Source organism: Schistocerca americana, chromosome 2 (genome assembly GCF_021461395.2).
Source record: "Schistocerca americana isolate TAMUIC-IGC-003095 chromosome 2, iqSchAmer2.1, whole genome shotgun sequence".
Taxonomy (NCBI): domain Eukaryota; kingdom Metazoa; phylum Arthropoda; class Insecta; order Orthoptera; family Acrididae; genus Schistocerca; species Schistocerca americana.
Window position 1 is genome coordinate 836,335,819 of NC_060120.1, and position 25,225 is coordinate 836,361,043.

Genomic DNA, 25,225 nt, shown 5'->3' on the forward strand with positions numbered 1-25,225 from the left:
CAGAAGTGTTCACACCATAAGCGCAAAGTGTGTGCCCAACGGGTGCCCCACAGTTTTCAATCACACCAGGATACATATTGAATGGCCCACTGTCTTGCTCATCTGCAGCGCTATGCTCGGGAACGGAATGTGATCCTGGCACGAGTGGTGGCTGGAGACGAGTCATGGCGTCATCACTTCAAACCAGAATCAAAACAACGAAGGCTCCAGTGGAAGCATTCAGAGTCACCACCACCAAAAAAAAAGCCAAGCCATCCACACGAGTGTAGGAAAGGTTATGCTGACATTCTTCTTTGACCCAGATGACCCTCTTCTGATTCATTTCCTGCAGCACAGGATAACAGTGAATGCCCAGCATTACTTGCAAACCTTGACCACCCTTTGTCGAGCGATCAAATCAAAACGACCAGGCAATCTCACCTATGGGGCCATTCTGCTCCATGACAATGCAAAGCCTCATATGGCCAACACAGTCACAGCACTCATGCAGAAATTCAAATGAGAGGTTCTCTGCCACCCTCCATACAGTCTGGACATCTCTCCCTGTCATTACGCCATTTTTGGTTCCCTTAAAAAGGCTCTGAGGGGCAAACGATTCACCTCAGATGACGATGTCCAGCTGTACATGCAGAACTGGTTAACATTGCAGCCCCGGGAATTTTATGACACAGGCATTCACTGCCTTGTGTCACAGTGGGACAAGTGTCTCAACAGTCAGGGTCAATACTTCTAACATACAGGTACTGGTTTCCGTAATTATGCCTCCAGCTCATTTGTTTTTGATTGCCCCTTATAGATGCGGTCTTAAGGCTGATCATGATTGGGTCACGAAGCCGAAGTTTGGCGGGGGCGGGGGCGGGGGCGGGGGGGGGGGGGGGGGGGGGGGGGTTTGCCTGATGCTTGGCATACTGTTTGCACCTGTGGACCAGCTTCTCAATTGCTGAATCAATGCTGGGCCAGACAAAATGCCTCACTAGCATATTTGTGCAGGTTACCCCCCCCCCCCCCCCCCCCCCCCCCACGGCCATGGAGGAATCCGAGACTGCAGGAGCAGCAGGATGACAAGGCGGACTTCATCTGAATCTGTAGTGCGGAGTGTGTTCCATCAACCACTGCACGACGACTACGAAGGAGGAAAAAATTGCCAAGTAGGCACAAGTCCTTAGCATGCAGCAATTCAGGCCAACATTTTTACAGAAAATGAGACACCAGACGGAGTGATGGATCTTGCTGACTGGCTTTTTCTATGCCTTTTGCTGTGACTCGGGGCCTATCCAATGCCTGCTGCACAAGATAATTTATTTGGAAACACACAACTTCTGTTTTGTTGAATTTCGTGTCAGGATGAATGGGTAAGCGTGACAGCACATCTGCACTGGCATGATGAGCAGTGAGATGATTATGAATCTTGTACTGAATATTCATTCAAAAATAAAGCCCACCACTGAAGTCTTTCTGTGGTCCTGTCAGGAAGCCAAGAACAGGTGCTGAAAAGCACCACAAGTGCTTTGTCAGTGAAGAGATGGAATTCGTTTTCACAAAGGAAAATGTAGAATTTGTGGACCACGTAGATAATCCCCAATGCTTCCTTTTCTACTTGCAAATAATTGTGTTGAGCAGCCGTTAGACTTCTTTGGAGGCATATGCTAGAGGTCGTTCAGATTCAGCCTCCCTGGAGACATAACAGCCCGAGTCCATACTGGGACACATCTGTGGCAGGAACCTGCTGTTTACCCAGTGGCATGATTGCCCTTGCAATGAGCTGATACTTGATGTTGATGGTCAACTCTCCTTGAACAGGAATGAACTAGTTCCATACCCGACCAAATGACAATTTGTGGAGGACAGAGTAGGTCAAACCAGTAGATGGTATGTTTCCAGGTTCGCGAGAGACACGGAGGACCTAGTGTTGACTTGGAAATGGAATGGTTGATGCTGAATCAACAGCGTAATGTAAATCTTACTAGGTACATTGAACTTGTGGTCATGGACTGGTGCAATACTATGCAAATCTGTGAATTCCACATCTGCATCCCAGACCCAACTGTACGTGGAGCTACGACAGATTGTGACCACATGACCTTGTTTACAGCAAGTGGCATACACGGCATGACCATGCGTGCAGCATCACCAGGAGTGTACACAGAAACAGTCAGGACATGAAAGGAAACAATAGCAGAAAACAGCAACTTCTGATTGTGACCAAAATGAATTAGAGGAACAAATTGAGTGTGTCAGGGTATGCCACGAAATGTTGTGCCAACAAGTGCACTGCACAATGTCCATGACATCCTCAAACTGTTCAGATGCAGCTTGTGTCACTTCGAAAGTGTTAGTGATAACTAAAACCTCCTCAACTGTTGGATTTTCTAAACACAATGCCTCCTGATGGACCTCTCTGTCCGGGATAGAACAAACGATGATGTCATGAATCGGACACTCAGCATACGAGTACTGGCAATGAGCGCACACAAATTTGCAGTTCCTACTTAGCCCACCGAGGTCGGCTACCGCGCTTGATAGAATTGGCCTGGTTTCTTTTGCAGCTGGTGGAACTCCATATGGGAAACCACCATGTGGGTTGGCTTAATACAGGGTGATTCAAAAAGAATACCACAACTTTAAAAATGTGTATTTAATGAAAGAAACATAATATAACCTTCTGTTATACATCATTACAAAGAGTATTTAAAAAGGTTTTTTTTTTCACTCAAAAACAAGTTCAGAGATGTTCAATATGGCCCCCTCCAGACACTCGAGCAATATCAACCCGATACTCCAACTCGTTCCACACTCTCTGTAGCATATCAGGCGTAACAGTTTGGATAGCTGCTGTTATATCTCGTTTCAAATCATCAATGGTGGCTGGGAGAGGTGGCCGAAACACCATATCCTTAACATACCCCCATAAGAAAAAATCGCAGGGGGTAAGATCAGGGCTTCTTGGAGGCCAGTGATGAAGTGCTCTGTCACGGGCTGCCTGGCGGCCGATCCATCGCCTCGGGTAGTTGACGTTCAGGTACTAACCTTTTTCGTAGGACTCTCCATACGGTTGATTGTGGAATTTGCAGCTCTCTGCTAGCTCTGCGAGTCGATTTTCCTGGGCTGCGAACAAATGCTTGCTGGATGCGTGCTACATTTTCATCACTCTTTCTCGGCCGTCCAGAACTTTTCCCTTTGCACAAACACCCATTCTCTGTAAACTGTTTATACCAACGTTTAATACACCACCTATCAGGAGGTTTAACACCATACTTCGTTCGAAATGCACGCTGAACAACTGTCATCGATTCACTTCTGCCGTACTCAATAACACAAAAAGCTTTCTGTTGAGCGGTCGCCATCTTAGCATCAACTGACGCTGACGCCTAGTCAACAGCGCCTCAAGCGAACAAATGTACAACTAAATGAAACTTTATAGCTCCCTTAATTCGTCGACAGATAGTGCTTAGCCCTGCCTTTTGTCGTTGCAGAGTTTTAAGTTCCTAAAGTTGTGGTATTCTTTTTGAATCACCCTGTATAATAAGTACTAAGCAAGTCACACATTTCAGAAAATGACAACACTGATGCGTCTTTCAATGCTGCAAGTTTTTGAAGCAAATGAAACATCTCAGATGCAATCCACAACAAGGAAAAAATCTTTTTGCAACAATGGATCCTATATCTGAAATGCTATGAAATGAAGTTGCAGACATCACACACCTGTTTCATAATCTTCCTTTGTTTCCTGAAATGGTGGAAAAGCTGGGGGGGGGCATCAGCCGCAATGACTGGGGGCTGGTGCTCAAGGGATCTACCGTAAAATATAGTTAAAAGAGGGACTAACTCAGCAACAAATTTGGTATGAAATCCGATAGGTTTTCTATTGCACCTTGAAGCTTTGTTTAATTTTATTGATTTGAACTGTTTCTCAACACCCCTGACACTAATATCTATAGCACTATTTTTGCAGTGGTGCAAGAATTAAATTAGTGAAATACCCTTGGCATTTCACTTATAAAGGAACATTTGAAAATAGAGTTCACCATTTCTGTTTTTGGTCTGATACTCTCATTTTTAGTCCCAGCCCCATTCATGAGTGTTTGGACACTAATTTTGGTATCATTAACAGTCTTTACATATGACCAGATTTTCTGGTGGTTTGAAACAGATACTATAATAATATTCTGCTACAGTAGTTGTTGAAGACTTCGCACACTGCTCTTTTGATAGACGAAAGACCACAACTCATCCCTAAGGGCATGAGCACAGAGACAGCTGAACGAGTCCAAGAGAGGCAGCTTAATGCCACAGCCAAAGTATTGGGTTCTGCCTGTACTACAGACAATGGATGGAAGCCCCTAGTATCAAACTCACAATAAAAACTGGCCTGACTGAGGAACATCAGCAAGTGTCATGTGTTAGTTTTCAGGTGCTTTGAAATCTGGAGTAGAGAAAAGACAGACCAAATGGACCATGGCAAAATACAGTATCAACAATGAGGTTTCACCAATTAGCCAGTGCCCATATATGGTGTCACTGGCTGAATGCTGGAGAATCTGGAGGAGGAAATGGAAGAAGATACTGAAAGATGACATCTTTGAACCTTCAGAGAGTCCTTAGTTCTCTCCTGTCATTCTTGTGATGAAGGAGGACGGCAAGGATGGCACACTGTGTTTCTGTATTGACTACTGACGGCTGAACAAAATCATGAAAAACAATGTCTACCCCTCTGTGTGCACTGAAGACACCCTAGACTGTTTGAGAGGAGCAAAGTCTTTCTCAGCTGTGGACATGCATACAGGCTACTGACAAATCATGGCTGACAAGGCTAACTGGGAAAACACTGCCTTCATAATTCTTAATGACCTCTATGAATTCAAAATGATGAACCATATAATGCTGCAGCTATATTTGAATGTATGATGGACAACCTGTTTCAGCACCTTAAATGTATTTGCTATCTGGATGAAGTGATATTTTTTTTGATGGTATTTGAAGGACATATAAGCCACTGAACAATCGTGCCGATGAGTGTTCAAACTGATGGTCTCTGCCTCAATGTGAAAAAGAGTCTCTTTACCATCAGAGAAACAAATCTCTTGGGGAACCTAGTTACTGATGACTGAGTCTGTCCCAACATTGAGAAAATAAGAACAGCTGAAGGTGTTCCAACTTCCTGGTACATTTGTGATGTGAGCAGTTTTCTTGGAATGTGCCCTTACTACTGGTGATTCATGAAAGACTCCTGTGCCAAAGCATGTCTGTTGCAAGAACTACTGCAGGGAGTCAACAAATTTTCTGAAACAAGGTGCAAGAAAGATCTTTTCTTAATCTTAAAAAGGCATTAATGTCTTCTCCAGCCCTAGCATTGCATGATAAGTATGATGACTTTATCAGTTATGGGATAGGTGCAGTTCGAGTACTAATCCAGGAAGGCGTCGAATAGGTGATAGTTTATGCTTCCAGAGTACTCTCCAAATCTGAAAGGAGCAACTGAGAAATAATTCTTTGCAGATGTTTGGGTCATTAACAAGTTCCAACTGTATTTACTTGGCATAACATTCACAATTGTGAAGACCACCATTCTCTATCTTGGCATCAGGTCACTGGTGAGATGGACATTGAGGCTTCAGGAGTATATTGTTGCATTGGCATATAAAAATGGATGCAAATTCATGGATGTTGATTGCCTTTCAAGGACTCTTAGCAACAGAATACAGCAGCATGGACAAAATCTCAGTCATCGCTGTATTAAATGACATTGATCTTGAACAGTGGGAAGACCCGGCATTGTTGAAAACCATAAAAGCCTTGAAGAATGAAAAACCAACACTTAACAAACATAACATTTTATAAGAAGAAATACAATCCAGTTGAGCTGAAATGGTTGTTCATCATCCCAGTTCATCTACAGCACTCCAACATCTGGTCACCTGGAATTTGCAGCAGCACCATTCCACCAAACTGGAACTGACCTCTTGCAGAGGTTCCCAAATTCGACAAATGGGAATTGATGGATAATAGCCTGTACTGACTCCCTCACCATCTCAACTATCAGCAAAGCTCTCAAAATTTCATTGTTCCTCGTAGAAGACATTATTCTGAAGCACGGAGCACCCAATGAGATGATCTCAGATTGCGGAAAAGTTTTATAGTCGAGACTAGTTTCAGAGGTAATTTCACATGCTGACATCACCCCCAGGATGACAACTGGCTACCATCCATGGACGAATGGTCTCACAGAATGCTGTAATGAGATGTCGGCAGATATACTCTCAAATGATGTTACAACTGGACGACACTCAGGTTGACTGTGTGAAACACCTCATCACCCTGACTGAAGAAGCAAAACAGCTGGCCTTAGTATGGACCCTGGACACCCAAGAGACAGGCGAGAGTGTTTTAATGCCAAGCACTTGGCTAGTGAGATATAAGCCAGTAGACTTGGTATGCCTGTGCAGAAAGTGGGACTATCAGAAAAGTTATTAAAGTGTCGCTTGTCGGCTGTCACATTCAAAGTCGACAGTTAGTACTCATCATGAAGAAGACTACAGCATGGAGATACCACCCACGTCCTCCATGTGAGGCCCTACTACAGTCCTAATGAGTACATTGAAAAGGGGGGCTTCTTGTTCAATGACCCTGAAGACCTGCTTAACAATCACAGAGCCTTGATGCTTGTCATAAAGAAGAGCATGTGACAACATATCCAGAAGGCAAGGGTCTGACCATGCTGCCACATGAAAACTAGATCCTGGATACTGTACACGGCACCAAAACAATGGGTTGCTGTTTTTTGAGGAAAGGGAGCAATGCCATGAGCTGTACTGGATGCAGTGTGGCACAGCAGTTAGCATCACTGGCTGGTGTGTTGCAGGTCACCACCACAAATTACTTGTTATTTAGTATTATCACTTCTGAAAAGTCATCAAAATTTCTTATATGTGTAATTTTTGTATATTCTTGAATATTCCATGCTTGTATAAACAGTAGACCACTCTGCCCTGGAGGACAGTTGTGTTCTAACTGTATGTTAGTGTTTGCATTAAATGTGCATTCAGTACCAAATGTTGTACTATGTTGATGGCTCTGATTTTGGATTTGGACTTGATTCTGTTTACAATAGTACAATAACAAGAGTGAATATATCTTGAAGTCGATACTAGAAGTAGAAATAACTTCCATACAGATTAGGCACGTGCCTTAAGGGTTCAGGATGTAGTTTTATATTCTGGTGAAAAAGTCTACAACATGTTACAGGCGAGCATTGGGCAGAAAATTCAAATCCCACAATACATTTAAAAACAAAGTAAAAGAATATGTCGTCTCCCTAAAAGTTACCAGAATACTTCGACTCAGAAATTCTCACTACCCACTGACAGTTTCCTTCTTATTTCATAGATGCACACTGCAATAGCCAACAATATTTAGAGAGTTCATATTTCGTTTATAAATCTGTAAGACTTCCAACAACATTGTGTTCCTGAATGTTATTGTATCAGGTCAGCATAATACTGTAATCTGTGAGCATTCTGTCAACTAGCATTTTATTTATTATCTAAGTACTTCATACAAAATCTTAGCTCTTTTATGAACAGAATGCACTATATCCAAGTTTCCTAATTTATATCAAGGAACATTACACCCATATGGGGTTCATTGTTCTCCTGCATAATCACAATGGGTATAAATGAAATAAAAATGTTTACATCACGTTTGCTGTTTTCAATTAAATTTTCAATTTTGTAATACGACAAATTTAAAGTTTAAATATACTATCGTCATTGGAAGCATATTTGCTGAAGCACTGTCATGTTTAATTAAGGATGTGGATGTGGATGTGTGTGTGTGTGTGTGTGTGTGTGTGTGTGTGTGTGTGTGTGTATAGGTGCGTGCACAAATTTTTATAAGCTAAGTACTTACAAGCTCAAATTAAGAACACTACAAATACCAATGAAACTAATAACTAATTCTGTAGCTGACGAATAATGCATTAGAAATATGCAATACTGTTCCTTTACTTACCAGGTGATGGGAGAGTAACAGAGCTAGATGTACTCGTCGATATGGTGAAAATATTTCCCACAGCACTGGAACCTGGTGGAGAGATGGGAGCACGACTATGAGGTTGGCCACTAACGATGAGTGATGATGGTCTCTGTGTTGTATTTGGTGAACCACAAGCTGAGACAGTTTTTACCACAGGCACACTCAAAGAACGTTGAAGGATACTTGGAGAACCAGGTGCTCCTGAGCTCGACATAATGATCACCTGTAATGATTCATTTCCATCAGAATAATAACTATGCAAAAATATACACATATTATAATTTTTTGTTTCTTTGAAAGGAAAAATAAAAATAAAAAGGCATTCAGCAGCTTAAATATATAGCCACTGCCTTATGACCTGCAAACATGTTTGAGATGTTGTGTCCACTTGCAGTGTAGAAAGTCACTTAATCTCCATGTGAAATTGGTAATGCAACATTTTCTCTGCAGTCACAGGGTCATATATTGATTCTGTTATGCCACAGCTCTGCTGAGCATAGTAGAAGGAACCTGTGCCCAATTCAGCAGCCAGATGTCATGGAACAGTGGTGCAAGAAGCCACAATGGTGTGTGTTCTTGCACAAGAAGCTGTATTTGGACTATCTACACACTGCAGATGTCATGATCTGGGGCTACTGAAAAGCGAAGCTGCGGCATTGTCATAGCAGACCACTAAGTACCACTGAATATGGGAAGGAGTGGGCCACAAAGACAGTGATGTCATCATTGCTCAATTACTATACCTCAAGCCTCACACCCAGCTGGAAAGGAAAGTACAGCTACTTCAGAAGTAGTAATGGAATGACTTTACATAAATACTGCTCATTTTAGACAACCAGTTTCAGGCACCACCAGGAGCCAGCTACAAGCACAAGTCTGCACCGGTCAACATCCCAAAATACATCATCAAGACATCTCGCTATCTGTGTGGCTGTCCGAGTCTGAATGCTGCCGACAAGGTGCCTTCTAGCTGGCCAGCCACCTGCTGGGTAACTTCCATCCACTGGAGGCTACTTACCCCAGGAATCTGCAGTTTATATCTGAGACATTTAGCAGCCCAGCTGCTGTCACGTTGTGTGGGCAAATTCTGCTGCTGTTCATTAAAAAAAAAAAAAAAAGGTTCAAATGGCTCTGAGCACTATGGGACTTAACTTCTAAGGTCATCAGTCCCCTAGAACTTAGAACTACTTAAACCTAACTAACCTAAGGACATCATACACATCCATGCCCGAGGCAGGATTCGAACCTGCGACCGTAGCAGTCGCGCGGTTCCAGACTGTAGCGCCTAGAACCGCTCGGTCACCCCGGCCGGCGCTGTTCATCACTTAGGTGGAGGTGGGGAGGGGGCGTGGGGGAGGGGAATCCACACAGTCATCTGCACCAAGCTCCATAGTTTGACACTCTGTGCCTTGGCACATCCTGCACTGAGTTGGGCATATACTTTAGCCAACACGATCAAACTTGTGGAGTCTGTTGTAGTGGAGGGCTGATCGACTGCCTGGGAGCTGATGCAACATTGCACCAGTGGAGAGCTGACCATATAACTTCACTGCCTGCTAGCTGAGGTGACACCACTTGAGTGATGTGACGAAAGATCGTTTGCTGACTTAAGCACATTTCACTGAGTGAGGTCAGCCAGCACCTTGGGGGTGATATGCTAATGTATTCTCGCACCAAATAGAAGAAGAATGTTAGACATCCACTTCGTACCTATATAGGACACCACAGAAAGCACAAATGGAGGGGGGGGGGGGCAGCTGAAGTCCTCCCTGACACTAGCAGCTCAGCTCCACCACCCACAGAAAATGTCATATACCCATAACCTCTATGAGTGGTGCAGACGTATTTCTGCCACAGACAGCTGCACCAAAGATGGCGTCAACAGCCACAGCGGGCACCATCTAGAATGCAGCAGGGAGAGTGGACTGACTGATTTCTACTCTCCCCTCCTGTGTTTTGTGTGGAACTGAGAGACGAGACTGGCATAGGAACTTAAGGATGAAGTTTATTAAACACGACAAAGTTGTAGAGCATTCACAGTTTTGAGGTACTACTAGTGAGGATTACAGTGGCAGGCATCTAGTGAGGTGCATCCAGTGCAACCGGCCATTTACACAGGTAGCATCAGTTATGTGTGACGTGCTGCAGGCACGGGCATTATGCTGAACAATGTACTGAATCAAGATGTTTAATGATTAGACATAAAGATTAGAGGTAGTAGTGTTTTAAAGCTACTGCTGCCCATGTTGTGGTTTTTGCTTTGTTTCTCTACTCCATTTATGTGTACTGGATAGAGGTTCCACAATGTCTGAGTCAAGGCTACTTGCAGTTACTATACAAGAAGCAGTGCAAACTTTCCTATGACAGGCAGCTCTATTGAGAACTGATAACTGGGAACTATGAATGACTGAATGCTGCAAGACTGCAGAGGGCCTTGTCCGGTTTGACTGATCCCTCATTTCAGATGCTGCCTCATTTCAGCTGCTGCCTCATTTCAGCTGCTGCTAGTCTGGTTAGTCCCTTCTTGGGCAAGGCAACAGAGGATGTGTTAGAATTCATAGATGACCTGTTGTCAGCAGCAAAGATGGGTTTCTGGACAGAAGGGCAGTTCTTGCAGATAACCAAGTTGCACCTGATAGGGGAAGAAAAGACATACATCATGTATCATGTAGACTTACGAAATGCCCTTCAAGTTGAGAAACTTAAAGAGGGTCTGGTGCAGCATTATAAGAAACAGAATACTTCCAGATTGTTCCATGGGCAACTAAATGGGATATCACAGGGGAATATTGAGTTGGTAGAAAATTTTATGGACAGAATAAGAAAGATTAATGCCAGTAACTACCAACTGACAGAGAATGATGAAACAAACAAAATTATTCTGCAGGAAGCAGAACATAGGGCATTAGATGCTTTCTTAACAGGACTGCTGCCTGATATGTTGAGAAGGGTGTTTGGAGAATCCCCAAATCACCTCAATGGCACCATCAGGGTGGCCACAGAACCCAAAGAGATAGACAAAGTACACTACTGGCCATTAAAATTGCTACACCACGAAGATGACATGCTACAGACACGAAATTTAACCGACAGGAAGAAGATGTTGTGATATGCAAATGATTAGCTTTTCAGAGCACTCACACAACGTTGGCACTGGTGGCGACACCTACAACGTGCTGACATGAGGAAAGTTTCCAACAGGTTTCTCATACACAAACAGCAGTTGACCTGGTGAAACGTTGTTGTGATGCCTCGTGTAAGGCTCCAAATGCGTACCATCACGTTTCCGACTTTGATAAAGGTCGGATTGTAGCCCATCGCGATTGCGGTTTATCGTATCGCGGCATTGCTGCTCGTGTTGGTCGAGATCCAATGTTAGCAGAATACGGAATCGGTGGGTTCAGGAGGGTAATACGGAACGCCGTGCTGGATCCCAATGGCCTCGTATCACTAGCAGTCGACATGACAGGCATCTTATCCGCATGGCTGTAACGGATCATGAAGCCACGTCTCGATCCCTGAGTCAACAGATGGGGATGTTTGCAAGACAACAACCATCTGCACAAACAGTTCGACGACGTTTGCAGCAGCATGGACTATCAGCTCAGAGACCATGGCTGCGGTTACCCTTGACACTGCATCACAGACAGGAGCGCCTGCAATGGTGTACTCAACGACGAACCTGGGTGCACGAATGGCAAAATGTCATTTTTTTTGGATGAATCCAGGTACTGTTTACATCATCATGATGGTCGCATCCGTGTTTGGCGACATCGCAGTGAATGCACATTGGAAGCGTGTATTCGTCATCACCATACTGACGTATCACCCGGCGTGATGGTACGGGGTGCCATTGGTTACAGGTCTTGGTCACCTCTTGTTCGCATTGACGGCACTTTATACAGTGGACGTTACATTTCAGATGTGTTACGACCCGTGGCTCTACCCTTCAATCGATCCCTGTGAAACCCTACATTTCAGCAGGATAATGCACAACCGCATGTTGCAGGTCCTGTACGGGCCTTTCTGGATACAGAAAATGTTCGACTGCTGCCATGACCAGCACATTCTTCAGATCTCTCACTAATTGAAAACGTATGGTCAATGGTGGCCGAGCAACTGGCTCGTCACAATACGCCAGTCACTACTCTTGATGAGCTGTGGTATCGTGTTGAAGCTGCACGGGCAGCTGTACCTGTTGACGCCATCCAAGCTCCGTTTGACTCAATGCTCATGTGTACCAAGGCCGTTATTACGGCCAGAGGTGGTTGTTCTGGGTACTGATTTCTCAGGATCTATGCACCCAAATTGCGTGAAAATGTAATCACATGTCAGTTCTAGTATAATATATTTGTCCAATGAATACCCATTTATCATCTGCATTCCTTCTTGTTGTAGCAATTTTAACAGCCAGCAGTGTAATAAAAGTACATGATAAAAGGAGCCTCTTCTCTGCTGATGGAAGGTTTTATCGATGATGGCACTTGGGTCACATTCACAGGCAGTGTTGCCAATTGCAGTGTAAAAAGTATGATAGTGTGGTTTGGAACTGAGAGAAGGATTGTAGAAGTAAGAGGCAAAATGGGCAAGGACAAACTATATAAGTAACTGTCCTTTAAACAACACTGGGAATTTCAAATCTTCCGGATGTAATTCTCAGGAAGTTTCAATGATATGAATACACACATAGTGAGAAGAGAGCATAGATTATTATTAGACACAGGGCCTCGCATGTTTGTAGTAAGTCTGGACCTCTTGGGGGAGAGATAGTTACCCTCCACAATATAGCCTATATGGGGTATGGAATAATGATGTAGGGTCACTAGGTACACCATATTAGGTTTTCAGGTTGGAACAAAACAGGTCTGGGAAGGTATAGAAGTTTTGCCCCATGCAGGTGAAGGGTACTACACAGTCTTAACAGCTAGATTTCCTGTATAAACACCACATACAGATTTAACTTTGGAAATGTAAGATGGAACTCGGTGGGGCATTGTTCCAATTGGAGGAAGCTGTTGCTAATGATGTTCTGCCGCAATGTCCCTACTTCATTGAGGGCAAACCACCTAAACTGCAAGCAAAGCCATTACAACACAATTTGCATGATACTGTGCCACAAGGCACAGGAAAATTACTTTAGGTGAACATAGAAACAGAAATAACTGTAAACATATTGCGTGTGAACCACTGGAAGAGAATGATGTATTGGATGCATGGTGATGTTTTGTATGTATGAGTGTCATACACATACAGGAAGTGGATGGCAAATGAGTGGTTTCTGTCAATGTGGATTAATTTTTATGCCAACCTACTACTGCAGCGGATGACCGCTAACAACAGATTATGGTTCGGAGGAACCCTGACAGCAACGCAAGCATGTTGAATAATGCTTTTTGTGCACCTGCAGGACGTCGTGATATGAACCAAAGTGTGCACAATAGGCTGCATGATGCACAACTCACTCCTGACGTCCATGGCGAGTTCCATCTTCGCAACCACGACACTATGCAGCTCGGTACAGATGGACCCAACATACCGAATGGACCATTCAGGATTGGAATCATGTTCTCTTCAATGATGAGTGTCGTATATGCCTTCAACCAGACAATCATCGGAGACGTGTTTGGAGGCAACCCGGTCAGGCTGAACACCTTAGACACACTGTCCACCGAGTGCAGCAAGGTGGAGGTTCGCTGATGTTCTGGGGTGGCATTATGTGGGGCCGACATATGCTGCTGGTGGTCATGGAAGGTTCCGTAACGGCTGTATGATACGTTAATGCCGTTCTCCGACCAATAGTGCAACCATATCAGCAGCATATTGGCGAGGCATTCATCTTCATGGACGACAATTCGCGCCCCCATCGTCCACATCCTGTGAATGACTTCCTTCAGGATAACGACATCACTCGACTAGAGTGGCCAGCATGTTCTCCAGACATGAACCCTATCGAATATGCCTGGGATAGATTGAAAACAGCTGTTTATGGACGACATGACCCACCAACCACTCTGAGGGATCTATGCTGAATTGCTGTTGAGGAGTGGGACAATCTGGACCAACAGTGCCCTGATGAACTTGTGGACAGTATGCCACGACGAATACAGGCATGCATCAATGCAAGAGGACGTGCTACAGGGAAGTAAAGGTACTGGTGTGTACAGCAATCCGGACCACCAGCTCTGAAGGTCTCACTGTATGATGGCACAACATGCAATGTGTGGTTTTCATGAGCAATAAAAAGGGCGGAAATGATGTTAATGTTGATCTCTATTCCAATTTCCTGTACACGTTCCGAAGCTCTCAGAACTGAGGTGATGCAAAACTTTTTTTGGTGTGTGTAGTAATAGCCTTTCAAATTTACAGCACAAACTAACAAACATGTGATACTTTTTGCATGAAACAGTATGTCTTCATATGATCTTCATGTCATCACACGACATACAACAATATGTCAAAACACATTTTATCATTGTCAAGAGGTCTATTCACTTTCTATTAATTACATCTAGAAATACCAACTGTTATGACTCATTCCCACAGACATGCACACCAATACAGAGGAAGATCAGTGGTTAATATCCCAACAGTGATGAGATAATCAGTGACTAGGCTCAAGCTCAGAACAGAAAAGGATGGTTAAGAAAAATCAAGTGCATCATTTTCAAAGGAACTATTGAAAACATAAATCAGATGGGTATTCAGAGATTTTAATCCAACTCCTCCCAAATGAGAGATCAGTAGCTTAACTACTATGTCAGCTTGCTCAATTGCTACAAAAACTGTACAAAACTGAAATGAAGTGTAATTCAGAGATGAATACAAATACAAGAGAAAGCAATTGAACACACAATGTCAGCTGCCCACAAAATAGGAAATCCTGTTCTATAGTAATTACATCAAAACTATTGTGCTACTTTCTTGACTTGCTTACAACGCTATATGTTACTGGACACTGCACACTGGAAACATATATTAGGATGTTCACAAAACAATCACTGATTGTAAACAATCACTTGTTTCCATTTAGCACAGAAATGTCATTCTGTATTGCTATCTCTTGACTCAAGCCACCAGTGTTTTTACAAAGTGTATGTTTCATTACATAATACTACATTAACTCCAAATTGCTTAACCATTCTCTGCTGGTATTTTTACTTCCACCATGCAAATCTAAAATATACCTAATCCTAACTTTTACGCCTCTCTCCAGTAGCCACATAATGATATTCACATTCTTAATTGAGCAAGAATAGATCTTAATTTTGTTGTACACCTGGAAGTCATTCATAGAATCTTGGTCTACTTCTCACTAAAGCTTTGCAGCTGTATGTATGAGGAAAATAGCAAGCAACTTCTTGGTACCATCATTCTTTCTCCCCATTCCTGTTCTATTTGTGAACAATGCTCAGAATGAATGGCAGAGAGAGACTCCATACCCGAGCTTGAATTTCTCTGTTTTTACCATCATGATCATTTTGCAAGATATATGTGACATAATGCTGTGTTACTGACTATTCTTAGAATGCATGCTTCCAGACTCTTAACAGTAAAACTATCTCTGATACACAATGCCTCTCTTGTAGCATCTGCCACTGGAGGTGGATGAGCATCTCTGTGGTGTTTATGTGCTTATTAAATGAAGCTATGAACAAATGCACTGCTCTTCTTTAGATATTTTCTAGGAATACTTTGTGGTAAGGTCCCCAGACTGCTAAACAATACACAGGAATCGAATAAACCCTGGACTGATAAACAATACTCCTAGATCGAATGAATGAGGGTTTGTAAAGTACCTTTTTGTGTGTGAATTACATTTCCTTCAGATTCTTCCAATGAATCTCTGTCCGACACCTTAGGTCACTCTGGATGCATACACCTACCCATATTTTTTAAGGTTGTTACCGTTTCCTGTGATTGATCATGAACTGTGTAATCAAAGAATGTGGCACAAAAAGACTATATTTATGGAATTTAAAAAACAAAGTTATTTCCTGATGTACTGGTAATGCCCATTTACAATGGTGCATTATTTCTTAAGTTAGTTAGTGATTAGAATACATTCCTGAAGTGTCACTATGGAATGGCTCTAAGATACTCAACTACAGCAATAAAAACCTCTTAGGAATCCATGGCAGCTGTAAATTGGTACTTTGTGAACACTGAAGTCAGAAAGTAGTTGTTGCAACAATTTATAGTTGAAATCCACTAGTTTTTCATTTACCACAGCATCTTTGTGCCAAGTGCTGTCCCCACAGAATATGATTTTTTAAAATCCAGAACACTTATCACACAAATTGCTCAAAAAAATTTTATATATCTCCTTATATCTGCACTTAGATTCAAAGGGAGCAGGTAATGAAAGCACAAATCTTATGAAACTAGAAAAGATTTGTGAAACTTTGCAAAGTGCTTGCATCCTCCTCAACCAGTCCAACAATATGACAGTGCCCTTTCTGAGGTTATCCAGTGTGGGAGAAAGATGCACTTCAAGTTCCAACTGGAATGAAGCACACTCAATCAGGTTCATGTCAACAGATACTAAAGGCCATTCCATTCAGTTGATTCCTGCCTCCTGGAAGAAGATATTCACTATGTGCACACTGTGTGATTGGGTATTGTCATCAAGAAAGATGAAACCTTTGCCAAAATGTTGAGCATAAGAATGGGCAATAGGTACAAGATACAAGCTCTGATACTTCACAGTGCTTAAATTACCTTCAACAGGAATGAGAAGCACCCAACATAAGTAAGTGCTACCAGCCCAAAACCTGTGGGACTGCATGCCTGAGATGTGCACTGGTCCCTGACCAGATCATCTCTGAACATTCCAAAACAATCATCAGGCATAAGACGAATTGTGAACATGATGATGGAGACCACATGGTGTCACTGATCCAGGCTCCATTCCAGATGTTCCTCCTTGTCCACCTTTTCTGTGCATGATGTGGTTAGAGGGTTTGTATGTTTGTTCATATTGGATACCTAGGTGAGCTCAATGGATCGTGTGGATATGACAGTGTATTATCTGTGTCAACACAGCTGTCCGAACTACTGTCAAAACAGCAGTCTGCAGTTCTGTTGCATTTTCTTTGGGCTGCCTGGCAGCCATAATTTTGTATGTAGTGGTCATCAGCTACTGGTATTGACCAGTGCCAGGCAGATCTTAAACATTTTGTATTTTACGATAGTAACTGAATTTTCAAATGGATTTGCTGAGATTGATGTCAACTCAGTGGGCAATTTCTGTGCTATACTTTTTGCTGTAAAGCAAGGATGTGTGCAAGATACAAGCTTTAAATGAACCTTTGAGGCATGCTGACAGACTGAATAATGTACGCAAGTCACATTCTCGCATCCGCAATTGGAGACTGCAAACCCGGGGTGGCTACTCAAACCCGAAAAAGAGAGAGAGAGAGAGAGAGAGAGAGAGAGAGAGAGAGAGAGAGAGAGAGAGAGAGAGAGAACTCCAGGTGTGAGGATGAAGATGGTGTCAAGAAGATCCAGATAAATTACTAATGATGAGTGGGATGGGGGTTAAAGTCATATCACAATAATGGCTTTTCTTTCCTCTCAGCTAAGCTATACTAACTACAGTTTTAAAGATCGATAATTTACATCGTATTTTAGAATTTCTGATTCATAAAAGTCAATATAACTAAACTTTGAAACTAGGTTAAAAATGCAGAATTCCCTGAGACTTTATGAAATTCCCTGAGATTTTCCAGATTTTTCCACATAAAATGCAATTCCATGATAATTTAATATTTTCCAGAAATAGCCATACTGAAACTCAACTAAAATACACTGAGAAAGCAGGTTTATTTTTACCTATGTTACACAGTAACTATATGTAGCAGTCCTATAGTTGAAAGAGTACTGAGAGATTTCCAATACATAAATACTTAAAAAACACAAAGAAACTAAGCAATAATGAGAATGGTACAAAACTTTTTGAGCATTTTCTTTTGTTTTATTCAGTTTCTCAACCAGTCTAGCATAGTACGAGGGCCGTTGAGAAAGTAACCTCCGGTTGATTTAAAAAAATACACCAAGTTAAATAAAAATATTTTAATATATACATCTTACAACTACATCTTTGCACTATTTTTCTACATAGTCTCCATAGCGATTGAGGCACTTATCGTATCTCTTCACAAGCTTTGAAATTCCTTCTGCATAAAAATCACCCGCTTGTGCCTGGAGCCGGCCTGTGACCGCATCTTTGAGCTCTTCGTCGTCATCAAACCGCTGTGACCCGAGCCATTTCTTCAAATGCATGAAGAGGTGATAATCACTTGGCGCCAGGTCTGGGCTGTAAGGTGGATGGTTGATAACGTCCCACTTGAAGGACTCAAGAAGGGCCGTTGTTCTGCGAGCAGAGTGAGGACGGGCGTTATCGTGCAAAAAAACGATACCGGAAGTCAGCATACCACGGCGTTTGTTCTATATAGCCCGTCGTAACTTTTTTATTGTTTCACAGTACACGTCTTGATCAATGGTCGTACCACGTTCCATGAATTCAACCAACAACACCCCTTTGGCATCCCAAAACACCGTTGCCATCAGTTTTCTGGCAGAAAAATCTTGCGAGGCTTTTCTTGGTTTGGTAGGCGAATTTGAATGTGCCCACATCTTTGACTGTTCTTTTGTCTCAGGGTTCACGTACTTAATCCAGGTTTCGTCACCGGTCACGATTCTGTTTAACAATGGTTCTCCTTCGTCCTCATAACGTGACAGAAAGTCTAATGCAGAGGCCATTCTTTGAGTTTTGTGGTGGTCGGTAAGAATTTTGGGCACCCATCGTGCACAGAACTTACGGTAACCCAATCTTGCTGTCACTATCTCGTACAAGAGAGTCTTAGAAATCTGTGGAAAACCAGTAGACAACTCCGACATTGAGAAACGTCGATTTTCACGAACTTTTGCATCAACTGTCTGAACGAGTTCGTCAGTCACCAATGATGGTCTATCACTCCTCTCTTCATCATGAACGTTTTCTCGTCCACTTTTAAATAAACGTACCCATTCACGGACAACTCCTTCACTCATAACTCTTGGTCCGTACACGGCACAAAGCTCACGATGAATAGCTGCTGCAGAATATCCTTTGGCTGTAGAAAACCTTATGACAGCACGCACCTCACATTTGGCGGGGTTTTCTATTGTAGCACACATTTCAAACTGCCACAAAAACTAAACTAGCGCAGGTACGACGTTCACTCGACCACGGCTTGATGCCGACTGACCTGTTGAGTGCGTCGCTACTCCCCCCACAACCCGCACTGTGACCAATCGGAGGTTACTTTCTGAACCGCCCTCGTATTTACAAGTCTGGTAGGTAATCTACCCCATCGGTCCAAAAAGCTTCAAGACTGGATAAACAAAAAAGAGAGTTAAGATGGCAATTTTAATGCTTCAAATGTTATACAGAGTCTGCCCCATTTGAGCACAACACACAGAGCATTCCATTCATAAAACCACTTGAAATTGTCATAAAAGTCTTGTAGGATATTGCTCAACTTGCACTTTACAATGGTTTGAACACTGATTATATTGTCAAAGCACTGACCTTTCATATGATTTTTTGCACTTTGTCGTTTTGTGGTAGGTGTGTATTGATAACAGCAAGTCTCATCAATCTCATGTTTTTTTAAGAACTGTCCACATTTCGCATTTCAGTCAAGTCGTGACAAGGGTCTATGTGTCATCATTCTTGTTTGGGAGTCAAGCTGTTGGGATGAACATAGTACACACTTCTGGGTAATGTCTTTAATAATTGATTTGTAGATGTCGCTCCATAGCATTTTGTGACACAGCATCATTGACAAACTACAGTTGCACATCCACTGCTTAACATTTCCATCTCACAACTGATTGGTCGAATGCACATTTGTTGTTTACAGTTGTTAGTTCAACCTGCCACCACAGTTGCTGCACTGACGACACTTACACACCACGAATAAAATCAGTTTCGGAACATTTAAATGGATGGTGTACAATAATTTGCTTTTCATAAAACAATGGCCATAAGCTTCCAGCAGATGAGAAATCTTTGCCTCTCTTTCAATATGTTTATGTGTTGGCTATTTCATTCAACATTCACTCCTCATGCTCAAATACATTTTGAGTATGTTTCAATGTTTCCATCTGTGGTTGCTGTTGTGATGCATACTTCATGAACTTCAACAGAACTATGACTACATCAATTTGGCTGGGCATTTATTTTAACTGTCAAAAATTAACGAGCAGATTTCTTTCAAACATCCACCAACTTTAGATTACTTTCACTGTTAATAAACTGTCCAAAACACCATTGCAGTGTATTCCACTTTCTCCACTGAAGGAAGGAAACAAAATGTAACCACTTAAAAAAAATCTACATATCAAAGTAACCCTTGAGTTACATTACTGTGCAATCAAAATTACAAAAACAAATTGTCACTGAATTAGGGGGTCCAGTTGTCTCTTGGCCGCAGTTTGGCAGAGGCCATTGCTGCGGACAGCCAGTTTGTTAATTGTCAGGTCCATGTAGAATGTGGCACAATGGTTGCAACTATTTTAGTAGATCACATGGTTGCTTTATCAGGTGCCTTGCCTTTGATGGGGGAGGAGATGCTTGTGATATGACTGGAGTAGGTGGTAGTGGGAGGATGTATGGGACAGGTCTTGGGACAGGTCTTACATCTATGTTTACTGCAGGGATATGAGTTAGGGGGGCAAGGGGTTCAGAACAGGGATGGAATACAGGTGGACAAGGATATTGTGTAGGTTGGGTGGGCAGCAGAAAACCACTGTGAGAAGAGTGGGGAGGCTAATGGGGAAGATATTTCTCATTTCAGGGCATAATAATAGATAGTCAAAACCCTAGCAGAGTATCTGATTCATTTCTCCAGTCCTGGGTGGTACTGAGTTACAACAGGTCGCTGCTTTCTGGACAAACAGTATATAGAAGTCTTTTTAATTATTTTTCACCGCTCTACACACACACACACACACACACACACACACACACACACACACACCCACACCTATCTGTACCGTATTTAATTGTGTTTGGGATGTGGTATAAGGAGCAACATCAAAGAGCAGCGAAGCCTGACAAGACATATACAATCTATACCTATGATAAATTAAAGTTCCCATCATATTTTTCTGTCTGTGTGTGAAGACCAACCTCAGGAACTGCAGAGAATTTGATACAGTTTTTGTGGTACTGACAGTGACTTTGTTGATCGTACATCGCATGCCGTACACATCACCGCATAAGAAAATACATTTAAAAAGGCCACCAGTGCACCACTGCGAGCCTCATTCTCTCCAGGACTCACCATCTTCCTATGGGTGGTCTTATGGATGCTGCCAGAGGCGGCTCCCTTCAATTTACCTCACTGCATGTATGCGTCTTTTTAAGATGTCGTACAACTGGCTCTGTCCATGTCTCAAAAGACTTGCAGAGACAACAACTACTATCAAGTAGTGCGACAGCACTGATATTCAGTGACAGAAACTCTTACTCAGTGACTACCATTACTGCATAGACAATTCAATTATTGTGCGAGTACTAGAGTAAGCGTGAAACTCAATGTTATGTATAATTTAAGTTACCTCGTATACACGGAAAATAAATATGCTCATGTTTTACTCATTTACTGAATGTCTTATGCCACTTCTTACAACTACAAACACAACAGACATTTCTGGTGATGGGGTTAGATGCACGGCCGTTTTGTCTTTGTACTATGTATATTCATATTCTACATAAATGTATTTAATTTCTTGTATGGAATAGCAGCAACAGGAGAACCATCACTTACTGCACTTGCAGCCAACAAATACAAACATTACCGTCAAGTATTACCTGACTGCTCGTAACATGCAAACTTCGAATGAGGCGCAGAAATCTGGCAGCGAATTGCCCATCTCCCTTCCATTAGTTTGATCCAAAGTAAGAGGACCATGTGGAGTACAAGATGTAGTTGGAGCAATATTTTGCAGCCTACAAAATCACAGGTGACCTATCACATTCTTTCTTTTTTTATGAGCGGGGGTGAACATTTTTAGATTGTGTAGGAAGCTGTTTCCCCAAGTACAGCCCCAACCCTACTCTATGAGGAAGTCGTTTAGAAGTTGGTTGAATTTTTCAAGTCACAGATTCACATAACAAATGTTGGTTTGATATTTTTTTGTACACATCGCCACAGTAATCTATCCTGCAAGGAATAGATCGCTAAAGTCAAGGGTAAGGTGAGGACTTGTAAATTTAACTGCATTTGTGGAGCTTCACTTCAATACAAAATGCTTTGCGATGCACTTGAAGAACCTTTCTGACTATGGAACATGGGCTGAAATTTTACAGCAATGCAATCCTGGTCTCACTGATGTACTTACTGTAATTGAACCTCAGGAAGTGCAAGACTTTGTTGAACCAGAATTTGGCATGCTTGTTGTTGCAACACTTACAGTGGATAGTTCTATGTGGACCCAGCCCCACGTAGCTCATGGTGACAATGCCCGCAAGCAGCAGCACAGGTAGGTGAAACATCGAACCTGTTTTCCTATACGTTTATGCACTCTGCAGTCTTGTGCTGAGTGCTATGTAATGTACGACCACAAGCATTGTTTCTTCCTCCACGCAGAATTCTGACACTGCAGGAAATAAAGACACACACCAAGTGTGCCTGCAAAAGAATTGCAAAATGAGCTCTGATCCAGGTAAATCCAAAACTGAGAAAACAGAAATCAATATGATCTCACATTCTGAGTCCATCTCCTCATCACTACAGCCACAGAGGTTGTAAACTCAAATAATTGATCAGCAAAATGCTCAGTCAGTCACAAAGCAGACAAAGGCAGTCTTCTGAAAGTTGTAACTGACACTCACATTCTGAGAAACAATCACACACTGTTCATATCTTTATAGATTTGCAATCCAAACATACCATTTCAGTTAGATACTGGTGTAACATTTCTTAATCAGAATACATATGAGCAATCGGGACATCCTAAGCTAAAGGAATCATCTCTGGATCTCACGGTCAACAACAGCAAAAATATCTATTCATGGGCATGCACACTGCAAGTAGAATGTAAAAATGCGAACTACATTTTTTTTATAGTGCTATTCACTGCAGTTCTAGTTCCAATACGTTTGGCATGGATGCATTTGATTTCTTTGGTTTAGATATTCAAGATAAGTACACCCTATCGATAGTCAAATTTTTCATACCAGTGTTCATTAGTTTAGTGAGAAATATGGGCACTTGTTCAACTCCACAGTGGGACATAAATTTTTAAGCACACATTATGCTCAAAGGCACTGCACAACCAAAGTTTTACCACTCACATCTGATACCTCACCCTATTTGTGATGGTTGCTTCTGAAGCGAAGAGACTGGAAGAAAGTGTTTTGTAACCCATGTCCGCTAGTCAATGGGCTTCTCCTCTAGTTATCACGTGAAAACTAGAAGGGAAACCTAGACTTTGTGCATACTTCAAAACCACAGTTAATGCTCAGACAGTTATTGGTGCTCTCCTGCTTCCACTTCTCAAGAAGCTTACAGATCACATAGCAGATGGACGATTCTTTTCCACAACTGATTTAGCTGATGCTTATCTTCACCTTCCCCTGGATGAGGAAACGTGAAAAAATTTATGGTGGTCAATATGTATGTCAGCTTGTGTTAATCCCAGCATCTTTCTTTCATAAATGGATCTGCTCCATTGTTATTTCAAACTTTCCCAAACTAGTGATATTGAAAGTTCTGTGTTGTTCAAATTATTTGGATAACATCATTGCGCCCGAGAAAACATTGGAAGAGCTTCTAAAAAATTTGGAATCTCTTTTTCAAGTTTTAACTGTTGTAGGCCTTAAGCACGATTCACAAAAAAGTCCATTTTTAATACCAAAACTGAATATTTTGGACAGTTCGTCTCTTGACAAAGCATTTAGAGGCCATCTGGACAATACCTTCTCCTAAAAATGTACAGTAACAATAGACAGTTTAGGTCAACTGTTGTTGTTGTTGTTGTGGTCTTCAGTCCTGAGACTGGTTTGATGCAGCTCTCCATGCTAATCTATCCTGTGCAAGCTCCTTCATCTCCCAGTACCTACTGCAACCTACATCCTTCTGAATCTGCTTAGTGTATTCATCTCTTGGTCTCCCTCTACGATTTTAACCCTCTACGCTGCCCTCCAATGCTAAATTTGTGATCTCTCGATACCTCAGGATATGTCCTACCAACCGATCCCTTCTTCGAGTCAAGCTGTGCCACAAACTTCTCTTCTCCCCAATCCTATTCAATACCTCCTCATTAGTTACGTGATCTACCCACCTTATCTTCAGCATTCTTCTGTAGCACCACATTTCGAAAGCTTCTATTCTCTTCTTGTCCAAACTATTTATTGTCCATGTTTCACTTCCATACATGGCTACACTCCATACAAATACTTTCAGAAATGACTTCCTGACATTTAGATCTATACTCGATGTTAACAAATTTTTCTTCAGAAACGCTTTCCTTGCCATTGCCAGTCTACATTTTATATCCTCTTTACTTCGACCATCATCAGTTATTTTGTTCCCCAAATAGCAAAACTCCTTTACTACTTTAAGTGTCTCATTTCCTAATCTAATTCCCACAGCATCACCCGACTTAATTCGACTACATTCCATTATCCTCGTTTTGCTTTTGTTGATGTTCATCTTATATCCTCCTTTCAAGACACTGTCCATTCCGTTCAACTGCTCTTCCAAATCCTTTGCTGTCTCTGACAGAATTACAATGTCATCAGCGAACCTCAAAGTTTTTATTTCTTCTCCATGGATTTTAATATCTACTCCAAATTTTTTTTTTGTTTCCTTTACTGCTTTCTCAATATACAGATTGAATAACATCGGGGAGAGGCTACAACCCTGTCTCACTCCCTTCCCAACCACTGCTTCCCTTTCGTACCCCTTGACTCTTGTAACTGCCATCTGGTTTCTGTACAAATTGTAAATAGCCTTTCGCTCCCTGTATTTTATGCCTGCCACCTTTAGAATTTGAAAGAGAGTATTCCAGTCAACATTATCAAAAGCTTTCTCTACGTCTACAAATGCTATAAACGTAGGTATAACCTTTCCTTAATCTTTCTTCTAAGATAAGTCGTAAGGTCAGTATTGCCTCACGTGTTCCAACATTTCTACGGAAT

General features: G+C 42.1%; 1 protein-coding gene across 1 annotated transcript in view; it reads right to left on the reverse strand.

Annotated features, from left to right (window-relative positions):
- The window catches only part of LOC124595554 (BRCA2-interacting transcriptional repressor EMSY-like), a 324,488-nt gene that overhangs the window by 180,822 nt on the left and 118,441 nt on the right, over window positions 1–25,225 (reverse strand). The window contains exon 8 of the mRNA XM_047134334.1: window positions 8,008–8,254. Coding sequence (XP_046990290.1) covers window positions 8,008–8,254 — 247 coding nt within the window. The remainder of the gene's footprint in view (window positions 1–8,007; window positions 8,255–25,225) is intronic.